We start from the raw sequence: 11,543 nt of genomic DNA, 5'->3' as shown, positions 1-11,543 counted from the left end.
CCCGGCAGGAGGGAGAGAGGGCGGGCGGGCATCCCTCAGGGCTTCGTGTCAAACACTTGGGCAAGCAGTCGAAGGCTGCAGTTAGAGGTTCTTTTCAGTTTCTCCTGTCAGGCTCAAAATCAGCTCTGTCAGCCGTCAGACGGCCACTGCAGGGTCCAATGCCACGACGCAAGCGGCTTCCAGTGTGTTTGTGCGCGCGCTATTTAAAATCATGCGATTATGCAAACCTTTTATTTTTAAAAGAGCAATTTGTAGGGTATACGTGTAAGAAAAAATGCGCAAATCAAACTGTAGCTTCCCTTCACTTTTTAATAGACGATACTGCTGTACAAGAGGTTGGCCATAAAGTGTTAAAAAAGAAGGAGGAAGTAAAATGCGTGAAGTGCAGTGGACAGTTAAGTAATTTTCCAGATCCTGACAGCAAACTATTTGTCATGAAATCAGATGTCTCCTGAGAAGGCCTAGAAAGCTGCCAACATTGGAAAGAAGACAAACAACTGAAACTGATCTGCTAATTAAATTGCTGTTTTAATAATGCTGTTCAGTTTCTCTTCAGAACCCTCCAGGACAGAAAGACTTTGCCTTAAGGCGAAAGGCTATTTCAAATCTTCTTGCATAAAATTGGGTTGGTGCCTGGCTGCAGTCTTTGTAAAAAGGTGCCTTGCAGGACAGAAAACCTCAAATGTAAAATAATAATTATTCCCCCATGTATGAGCTCAGGACATAGCAAATAACAGTTTATACAGAAAGATTAATACGTTACATGGTAAAGGTTCTGTTTTGAAACTTAGTTTAGAAATAAATTATTGCATATGCTAAATCATCTGGTCTCACTCCTGCTCTTCGATCGTGCTCTTTTCATTCAGTTTACAAGTCCAATGAGGAGGCATTTCAATCCCTTTTAAAAGGTATCTGGTTTTGTGGGCTGATATATCATTGTGGCAAGGTGGTGGTGATGTACAAAGGCTTAATATTTACAAGCCCTCTTTCAAATGAGGCAATAGACCAATAATGTGGCTGGTGTTTTGATGAGAATGTAAGTTAGGACGATAAAATAAAGATGACCTGCCTCTGCAACAATTTTTTTTTGTTAACTGATGGAACAGAATTTCACAATGTCTGTGGTTTTTGGTTGGTTTTTTGTTTTGTTTTTTTTTATCTTTGTGAAGTAGCATGCTGGTATGAGCCTCTTCAGTGTTGGGTATGACCAATTACAGAAGCTGCTCAGTCTCCTTGACGGTAAACAAGACTTTGTTTAATGGACTCTCAGAGCCTGTGAAATCTTGCTTGAACTAGAAGGGCAGCCAGTCTCTGGCAGGTGATGAACAGAGCGAACTGGTTCAAGATGGTGACAAAGACTGCTTGTTGTGAAAGTAAAGCTGCCTTTTTACTCTTTAACTCTTTTATCATGAACATTCAGAAAGTATTTGTGGTTTTCACATATAAGTATTTGGTAGATCTTAATGGAGCTATTCTCATCATGTGGCAGTATATGTGGAAAGTAATGGATTCCACTGTGTAGGTAGAATCTTAATTATACTTACATTTTCCAAGGTCAGAGAGGAAGTGTATAAGGCTTCTCTTAACATAGAGTTGACTTGAGTATTGTCCTTTGTGTGTAGTGACTGTGTCTACAAAGTGGTAGCTTAAGTTAGCACAGCTTGTGGTTTTTGTAGTATAGCTCCTGCTATTCTAGTTAACTTAAATCAAAAAGATTCTTCAAATTAAAACATGCTCCGCAGAAGAGAGGGAAGCAAGGTTTGAATCGTTCTGTTTCTAATTCTGTATGAGAAACCTGTAAGTGTCCTACTGGAAGTAAAGGATATACAACACTACAGCTAGCTTACTAATATCCCTTTTAAACTGGTGCTACTTCTGATTGTCTTAAATAGCTTGTAAATCTCCTGTGCAGCGTATGAAGATACGGAATCGTTGTACTTTCTGACTTTCTTTAAACCAGAATGTATGACTGCTGTAACTTGTTGTTCTGTAAAATCAAAACACAACATCAACAGTTATGATCACATGAAGAATTTGCTGTATTGTCTGATTTTGAGAAGATGACATAGCAGTAAAAGCGCTTAAAAGCAATACCAGTGTCACACTGACAGTGGGCTTTTGGGGTAGTTTGATTTCTGGTACTTGTAAGTCATCAAGAAAAACGAAAACTCTTATTCCCTATTACAGAAGCGCTGAAAAATGACTTCTCCGTTTTCCATGACTTTTGACTTCATGGGTAATAACCTTGTAATTGTCATTGATGATGGAGATAAATATAATAAATTCCTTTGATTTTAAATGTGAATATATATAAAATTCTGTCCTGAAGTGGCAATCCTGCATTGATGTTTCTTGGTTGCTTCATAATTTCAGTCACGTCCATGTCAGAAAGCTTTGCATAAGTTTTTTCCTAATCCTTTCAGATGATGCAGGATATTTTTACTTATTCTTCTGTTTAACAGGGCTCAGACCATCATGAAGGCTCGTTTGAAAGGAGCCCAAACAGGTCGTAATCTCTTGAAGAAAAAATCTGATGCTTTGACACTTCGATTCAGGCAGATCCTTAAGAAAATTATTGAGGTAGGTAAATCAGAATTTTCTTCTGTTTGGCTCACTTTCTTTGAAATCTGACTGTTCTGTCAGTTGTGTGTTCCCATTCTGCTAACTTCATTAGGTAGGCTGGAATGTAGGACAACTTTGTGGATAACCTGGTTTTTGTAAGAGAGGCTACTGAGGACAGATGAGCAGAATTGTGTTTTCCTGGCTGCAATGGTACAGAATTTTTGTAAGAGTTAATATTCTTCACCTCTTTCCAACCAATCCTAGGCTCTGCTTTCTTTTGTGTCCCAAGTTCCGTATCATCTCTTCTATATTACAGGAAATTTGCTCTGATGCTGCAAAATACTTTAGGAGTCGATTTAACATTTTCTGTAGCCCCTTTTTTGTTGCTTTATCTGGCTTGGGAAAATACTGCAGATCTATGTTTCCTGCATGACTAGGTACACCAGAAAGCAGAAGTTTTGTCCAGATGGAACTTGTTCCTTTATGAAGAAACACAGAGTCCTCCTTCTTCCTTTGCAACGTGAATGACAAATTGCAAGATATTCAGTAGAGCCTAATATGGCTTGTTCTGTTCTACCCTACTGCTGCAACTGCTACAATATCCATGGTTAGCAGTAGGGCTTTGTTGCCATGCTCTATAAGCAAGCTCTTGGCACTCTCTATCTTGTTTCCTGTAGATTGTCTAATAGACAAAGGCTCTTGCTTCTCAATAGGATATTTTTTAGCTAAAAAGGCTTCAAATGTGTAAAAATTGGGAAAAAATGGAGTAGGAGGGGAGCGCAGCTTCACAAAGCCACATACATCTGTATGTTGAAAAACAGTTTCAGCTGTCTCAGTATTCAGTGCAATATGAAGTAAGAGTGTTTTCCTTTTTTTTCCTGCTGATACATTTTTTTGTTGTGATTTAACCCCGATGCAGTAGACTTTTGATTAAGACAGACAAGTCTCTTGCCATTTCTGTGAGTTCTACACCAGGTCAGTGAAACAGCTGAAATATTTCTTTTTTCTTTGCCAGTCACCTGGGAATTACTATTTGCAGTTTGAGAGTAAACTACCCATACAGGACTTCCTCAGTCTCTTAAATTTCTTATTCTTCTCTTTCTTCTGTTCAGTATTTATCCTGGAAAAGGAGTAATGATGTGCCTTGTATTTGCTGCCTTTTTTTTTTTTTTCAAACAGACTAAGATGCTGATGGGTGAGGTGATGAGAGAAGCTGCCTTTTCACTCGCTGAGGCAAAGTTTACAGCAGGAGATTTCAGGTGAGGATTGCTGATCTTGTGGATGTCCTACCCATGGGAAAGAGGGATCAATAAATTGTTCATTTCTTTTTTGGAAAATAAGTAAAATTGTTAAACGCACTTTAAAAAGACCAAAAAAACCCCCAGTGAACAAGGCAGGACAGGATGAACTGAATTCCATTAGGTAAAGGTGGGAGACATCACTGCAGGAGAGAGATAATTTGCATGATGCAAATGTATACTCTGTCAGAAGCTAAACAATGTGGAAAGATTAACAAAATTTACTTTACTTACAAATCCTTGATTTAAGAAGGTGTTGGTTTTTGCAGCTTGAAGTCTAAAATTTAGGGAAACAAGAATTTATAGTAGAGTATTGGACCATTTAATATTTTGATCTTTGTTATGAATTTGAGGCCCGGATGTAATGTGTATTATTTTCTCCCAGTAAGTCATACAGAAATTTTACTGATTGTTCTAAGCTCCTACCTCATTGACTTCTTGTCTCACTAGGGCTAGCGAGGGCTGTATGTCAGAGGGGAAACACATCTTTTTCCTCCAGTAGGGTATTTTTTAATTGTATTTTAGGAAATTACAGTTCTAACTAGGGTGTTTGTGTAATTCGTTCAAGTGTGCGTAGATTTTGTGGAAGTTGGGGAAGTGTTAGTGGTTCAGCTGATGGTACTGCCAATTAATGGGGAAGAACTAAGTGATCAGACACAGTAATAATCTGTGTGCTGCTGGAGAAAAGGCTTTTTGCCCTTTCATTTGGAGAGGGTGCCGTTTCCTGTCCTAACCAGTCGCAATGTTTAGCTATAAACAGTAGTCAGATGCCACCCTGTACGCAAACTGTACTTCAATAGAAGAGCTGGCTATAGTGACCTGTTCTTCTAAGACCTTAAGACACTTTAGAATTCTTCAAGGCAAATTGTTGTACAAGCTTAAGTTTGTTAATATGATAGAGTTAGTGGGTGAACAAACTCATGCCTGTTCTGAAAGAAAAAATACATACAAACTCAAAAGAACAAAATGTTGTGGTCTTGGTCTGCATTAAAAGCCTTGAAATTCCTTCACTTGTATTAGGGAAAAAAGTCTCACAGGTTGATTAGACTCGATGTTACTAAACTATTTTAAAGTACTTTGCCAGATAACTGGCTAGTTTGTAGCTATGCTTTGTATACTTGGTCTAAGAAATTTCTAAAGTTACATTTCACAGACTCTGCATCTTTTACATTTCCAAACATTGCTGAACACCTATTTCTTTCAAAGCTTCTGTATTACCTTCCAAATCTGTGCCATGAATTGCAGAGAGAACTGAGCTGAAGGCAATTTCCAGATCTTTACAGCTATTTGATAACTACTTCATCTTGTATATAATGACTTAATGAACCACTTCAGCTTTCCTGTATGTTTTCTTCCTTACAGTACCACTGTGATCCAAAATGTGAACAAAGCTCAAGTCAAGATCAGAGCTAAAAAAGACAATGTAGCAGGTGATTTTTCCGGACTATGAGTATTTCAACGCTTAAAGGAATTGTGGGAGTAGACTCTGAAATATGCAGGCATGCATCCAAACACACAGTAGGAACACTTGTAATTTGCTAATCTTTTTCACATACAGCAGATGACTTTTATATTTAGTTATTTACCTCTCATAAAATTAGATGAGTGTGTGTAATCTGCAGTCTGATTTCTAGATCTTCGCACAAAGAATAACTTCCGTAGAGCTTTACTGAAAAATAGATCAGGAAATTAAGTTTCAAAAATTAAGTAAGTTTCAGGAAATTAAATATGAATAATTGCCTATGAAGAAAACAAGAAAATCAGGATTGAATGCTTAAAATATTCCTTAAGCACAGGGAATACATTACTAACCAGAAACATAATAAAACTGAACACTGAATAAACTGGAATACTTCCATGAATTTTTTACATGTCTAGATCTTTGTGATCTCAATAAAATTCTGAAGTTCCATATTAAGATGTCAGAACCAGCATAACTTCATCATTCCAAGCCATATAGGCAGATTTGGAAACAGAACTTCTGAGCTTACATAATTTATTAGAAGCAAATGGGGTAAAAGTGAGTTGTACTTAATAAATCTATAACCCTTTGTGTCTCTTACACGCATTCTTGTTCCCTTTTGTCAGGTGTAACCTTGCCAGTTTTTGAGCATTACCAGGAAGGCGGGGACAGTAAGTACAAACCGAGCATTTTCCATCTTACCTGTACTTATGGCTACTCTATGCTAATACAAATATATTTGTCATGTCATATCTTGCTGATAAGTCAGTTTACATCATAGGCATAGGTGTACTTACTTCCTCTATGATGTTTGTCCCTGTGCCTGTGACATGGAGGGATTATTAGGGACCATAGTAGATTTTAATTTCCTAAATCAGTGAGTTTTTTAGCCGAGGAGGTGGCTTGTCTTGAATTACCAGGTTTTGAGACTGGTAGGTCTTACTGTGGACATGCACAACAGTGATCTGTAGTAACATAAACCACTATAAAGACAGTTTGTTAATGGGCAAAGGTTTTAGCTTGTCACTTGCTGAGCTGTCCGCATCTCTGTAGTTCGTAAAGCACTAATTTTTATCTAGTAAGAAAACACCATAGTAGCAATAGCAACAGCAACAAATATTACTTGATTTTTTTTTTTTTTTTCAGGCTATGAGCTGACTGGCTTGGCCAGAGGTGGAGAACAGCTGGCTAAGCTGAAGAGGAACTATGCCAAAGCTGTGGAGCTGCTTGTGGAACTGGCCTCCTTACAGGTTGGTGGAAGGGAAAAAAAAAAAAAAAGAGGAGATCATTAGTTTCTCACTGTTCTGAAATAAAAGTAACATAGTCTCTGTGATTATAGCTTAATACTTTGAGCTGTACTATACTCCTTTAATCCCAGTGCTGTACAAAGTTGCAAACCTTTTCCAGCTATAAAACACTTATGTTATCTTTTCAAAGAAGTCCTTATTCCTTAATGCTAAGAAGAAACTTTATTTGGAGAGGTGGTATTTGTAATTGCTAATGTGCAGCGTTCAGCATGCTACTGACATTAGTAGAAAAAATTGTTTCTTTCAAGAATGTCATCTGTAACCCTACATTACAGGATTTGGCTTTCAAGTGCTATTTGATTTTGTGTATAGAATTGATGGAAATGCTGAATTTATCTTATGTATTAATTATTTAATCCCATTCTATCAGACATCCTTTGTTACTTTGGATGAAGCCATTAAAATAACAAACAGACGTGTGAATGCAATTGAACATGGTGAGTATTTTTCCATTTTGGGATGCATAATATTTTTCTGTCTCCATGCAAGATGGTTATGGAGCAGGGTTATGGAAGCCGCTCTTCTTTTGACTGCTTTCTTCTTTGTTGGATTTATAACCAGTTCAAGAACTCTTCAGAAAGCATTACAATGAAGCATATTGCAAGTAAGAACAAAAATTAAAAGCCCAGTGGAATGGACTGGAGTACACAGAGATAAATGAATATGCAAACCCGAGAAAGTAACCAGGAAGTTGTATTGAGAACCTATAGAACAAAGATTTCACAAACACGCTCTGGAATCTCTGCTAGCGACTTTTACTTATATTGGTCAAGTCTGTTGACTAGAAACAAAAGACAAGGATGTTTCTATGTGTTAAGATATTCTAATAGCTAGCATAATAGCTTTTAAAACTGTAACTGTCGTGACTTTGTTGGTTTTGGATGGGATCGCAGAGTAGACATCCAGAGAGAAATCTTGGTAACCTATTCAGGTTTATATTACAGGAAACAGAACAGTCTAAGGTCAATACTCTGGTATTTTTCTTTTATCTGAATGCCTTATCCTTCATGTTCTTGTTTGTTAAATTTGTTTCTTGCAATTTCTTAAGTACTACCTATGTACAATATTGCTGTGACTCCTTTTGCTGCAATTGCCAGGGTGCTTTGATTATTTCAAGTTCCTTTCCGAGTTGTTGGTAGCTCAGATTTAATCTTTGCATGTATGCAATTACTTACATCAGTACATGATTCTAAACCGTCCTTTTCAGTAGTGTTTTTCATAGACTTGTTCCTTTGAACATGCAGGCCTTATCTGCAGCTTATCACTCTGCAAATTTGACTGTAGAAAAGGTTTCCTCTGCAGCCTTCCAAATAACTTTGGTAGTGCTGATAACAGCTTTCTCCTTCCAAAAAGTGATTCTGACACATAGCTTGCCCAGCTGGGTGTTAAAGCTTTGTTTAATGTCTTCTCTCTTTCCTTGTGATGGTGTTACATTTGAATATTTGTTTTCATGATGACTTCTTCGAACAGAGATCAGAATTCTGTGAGTAAAAGTGCTATATTGAACAGAAGTTTCTGAAAGAATGTGATGGAAGAACAGTTTTAATTCAGATCTTGCCCATCTCTTGCAGGATTTTTTTTAAACCACTTCCATGGGGAAAAAGGACCTTACAAACAATCAGGGATCAGTCCTTACTGATTCCATTGCATCTTTCAAAAGAACATGCTGTGGGAGATTCTGTGGTGTTCAGAGTCCTAATTTAGTCCTAGACTTATTGAAGAAAACAATTACATGTACTTGTCCACAATGAAACAGGATGATCTTTCATGAAAGACATGTAAATTTCCCCTAGCCATAAGAATCACTAGATTGACTTTAAACAACCATCTGTGTACTGTATTAGAGAACTTCCTGGCTAATATAACAGCAGTCCAACAACTTCCTTATTTATATTTTTCTAGTGATTATTCCCAGGATTGAGCGTACTCTTTCTTATATCATCACAGAACTGGATGAACGAGAGCGAGAGGAATTCTACAGGTAAATATCTAAACCAAGACTAGACTGGTCTCTTTTTCTCAAATAGACCATTCCTCAGAAGGGACTTAGAGCTATTCGCTACATCTGGCAGCAAACACTTAAACATGACCTAGTTCTTACTGCACATTGAGTTTCCAGAGCTGGACACCTGGAGATTTGCAATTACTAGTCTGAAAGTTAGAAATGAATCCCTACCACTAGGATGTACATAGCTGCTGTTATCATTCCTCCAGAGAGGATGATGTGATACAGTACACTGAGATGTTCTGCTTTAAGGACACCTCTGCCACACCAAGCCCACTTCTCGGCTACCTGAAACAAAAAATATCAGACCTGAAATGAATGAAAGGAGAATTAACTTCATTAGAGACAAGCAGAGTAGTGCTTAAGGTCAAGAACATATTTATCGTTTGGATGAAGAAATGCATTCATCTGCAGAGATCAAGTTTTTCAATGGCAGCAGCTAGCTATAAAAGCCTTTTGCCATTTGTTACAGGATTTGCATTTCCAGGGGGACTTCTCCAGTCAGCTTTACCATACCCAAGTTTTATGGCATCTTTGCTGCTAGCTTGTTTTATGAAAACATCATGCTACATTCACAGAAAAACCACATTTCTCTTCACAGGTTAAAGAAGATCCAGGAAAAGAAAAAAGTATTGAAAGAAAAATCTGAGAAAGAACGGGAGCTGCGGAGGGCTGCTGGTGGGGAACACGAACCAGCCAATCTCTTAGCGGAAGAGAAGGATGAAGACCTTCTCTTTGAGTAACCCAACACAATTGTTGTATATGGAGCAGGGGACCCAGAATACAGAATGTCCAATTGCAATATAATTCAGGACATGTTGCCTCAAAGATACTTCTGTGGCTTCTCAGTTGGTGTATACGTCTTGAATTGAATGGGTTGTGGATTTCTCCTGGGAGATTAGAAATCTGGGAACTTGACTGCAGCAGAGGAGGAAAAGGAGAGATAAATCAGGTGCTTTACTGTCAGGAAAACCTTCTACAGTGCATTCAGCCTGTTTCTTCACTTAGTAGAAATGACTGTCCATAGCTGTGGTTTTTGCAGGATGGCTCTGGATTTGTCTAATCAGGTTCCTCTTTAATTGCTCCCCTTCCTAGTGCAAGCAGAGGAAAATGTTACTTAGGGGGGGAGATGCATGTAATGTTCTTTACTGCTGAACTATTAATGTTCAAGTTGATTAAAGCAGGTATTGGTCCAGCTGACATCAGATGTCAGTAAAGAAAATTCTAGTTTTCTAACCTGTTGATGAAATCCACAGTCTTCTGTGATTTATTTTTGTTGCACAATTGTTACCATTGGCTTAAAACATCTATGGTTTTAATTAGAGGTTTGCCAACTTGTGTACTGTCTGTGCTAGAAACAAGTAAAAATTTTAAATGTTAAGTATCTGCTGTCTGGCTCAAGTTGCTAGAAGATGGTGGTCTTAAAAGCTTGTCATGTTGATTTCAAAATAAAACCTTTGCTTCATCCCCTACCCGCAACTTAGAATCCACACTGGGCACATCTCTTTTCAGCCTGTGCCCACCATTCACTTAACCTTTACTGCTTTAGGTAAGTAACCGAGAAGAAGCGGCTCCCTCCTGCTAGAAACACATAGAAAGTCTCCTCAACTATCCAGCTACATGTTGCTTCAAGTCTTCATTGCAGCCAGTTGGTTGGCAAGGTGGGGTTGAATGTACCGTAGTCCATCGTTGCTGTGCTTCTTCACATCCTTTGCTGTTAGGGGAGATTAGGACAGTGGCTGATAAGCAGGCTGGCGCTGAATGCTGCTCAGTTTGAAGAGCTGTTTTTCTAAAGACCTGGGTCTGCAATTGGCAAACTGAACACACCCCATAGCAATAACACTAGTATGTTGTGTATAGTACTACTAGTCTCTTCAAGGTTAGCATCTTTTAAACATGATCCAGTGCTTAACTGCAGATGCAGGGTAACTGCAAAGAAATTAATTTCTATTAACATCTTTAAAAAGTCATTTTATAATTGTATGAAGTACAAGGCCATTTCTTTTTTGAAGCTGAAGGCAGCACAGCTGAATAGTAAGTCCATACTCTGTTGTGTGATACATGATACAAGTCCAGCTTGAAAGAGAGAAACTGGATCTGAGGACATGTTACCTCTCCCACTGGATGCATGGTGTCAGAAGGAACAGAGAACGTCCTCTGGGGCATTGATGGGTCACAGCATCTTTCACGCATTCAGCAAACTGGCAGAAAGAAGACTCCCAAGATCCACTACAATAAGTAAAATTGTACAGTGATTTATTTTAAATCTAGAAATATTTTACATTTTTACATTAGTGTGCAGTTCATGATGTCTGAAAATACAGAGTGCAGATACAAGTATAAAAGTACAATGTGGGGCTAACCACAGGTCTCAGTAAAGTTACCTTAATTATTTAAGGCATTAACCCCATCTTATATTTTAAAAAGTCACATATAATTACATTCAAAAATTGTTTTATGCAATTCGGCTAACATTTTTTTTTTTAATTAAATCTGGACTGGTAAAAATGCAGATACCCTCATTTCACTCTGATACAGCTCACTACAAAGCCTGTGATAAGGTTGAAGAGTTTCACCAGTGAAGTTTGCGTACTGTCTTTTACTCTCAAGGGACTTAACACACATTGTTCAAAGAAGGCAGAATAATTTCTTACACAAGGTAGTTCCAAACTGGCAGCAGATGGACAGCCAGGTTCATTTCTCAGTGCTGCTCAAGCCTCTCCTTCCAGCAGGAGACAAAGCTAGCATTGGTTATAGCACCTCTCTACATGGATGTCAGTGAGTACCGTATGCCTTGGGAATTAAGGGAGTACAGCTGAACTTCAAACAACATTCTTTAAGTCTACATTCAAAAACTTATTTGTGTAAAAACAGCTTCTGTACACTGTTTCAGAAAAACTGGGGAGACA

The 11,543-nt window shown here is 38.0% G+C and overlaps 1 protein-coding gene across 1 annotated transcript; it reads left to right on the top strand.

The window, feature by feature from the left end:
- Window positions 1-2,466: 2,466 nt before the first annotated feature.
- ATP6V1D (ATPase, H+ transporting, lysosomal 34kDa, V1 subunit D) lies at window positions 2,467-10,013 on the top strand. The gene is made up of 8 exons (XM_009883476.1): window positions 2,467-2,580; window positions 3,742-3,821; window positions 5,223-5,290; window positions 5,949-5,993; window positions 6,469-6,572; window positions 7,000-7,066; window positions 8,532-8,610; window positions 9,236-10,013. Exons 1-8 carry the CDS (start codon window positions 2,476-2,478, stop codon window positions 9,375-9,377), a joined length of 690 nt encoding a protein of 229 aa, XP_009881778.1. The 5' UTR covers window positions 2,467-2,475; the 3' UTR covers window positions 9,378-10,013.
- The last annotated feature ends 1,530 nt before the right edge of the window (window positions 10,014-11,543 follow it).

Source organism: Charadrius vociferus, unplaced genomic scaffold, assembly GCF_000708025.1.
Source record: "Charadrius vociferus isolate BGI_N301 unplaced genomic scaffold, ASM70802v2 scaffold34, whole genome shotgun sequence".
NCBI lineage: Eukaryota > Metazoa > Chordata > Aves > Charadriiformes > Charadriidae > Charadrius > Charadrius vociferus.
The sequence above is the reverse complement of the archived record's forward strand: the minus strand, read 5'-3'. Positions and strand labels throughout refer to the sequence as shown.

What these genes read in the sequence shown, in the direction of transcription:
- ATP6V1D (XM_009883476.1), top strand. Translation starts at nt 2,476, where the DNA reads ATGAAGGCTCGTTTGAAAGGAGCCCAAACAGGTCGTAATCTCTTGAAG. An exon ending in TAAAAAAGACAATGTAGCAG is followed by an intron (nt 5,291 to 5,948) that starts GTGATTTTTCCG and finishes CCCTTTTGTCAG; the next exon opens with GTGTAACCTTGCCAGTTTTT. An exon ending in TTACCAGGAAGGCGGGGACA is followed by an intron (nt 5,994 to 6,468) that starts GTAAGTACAAAC and finishes TTTTTTTTTCAG; the next exon opens with GCTATGAGCTGACTGGCTTG.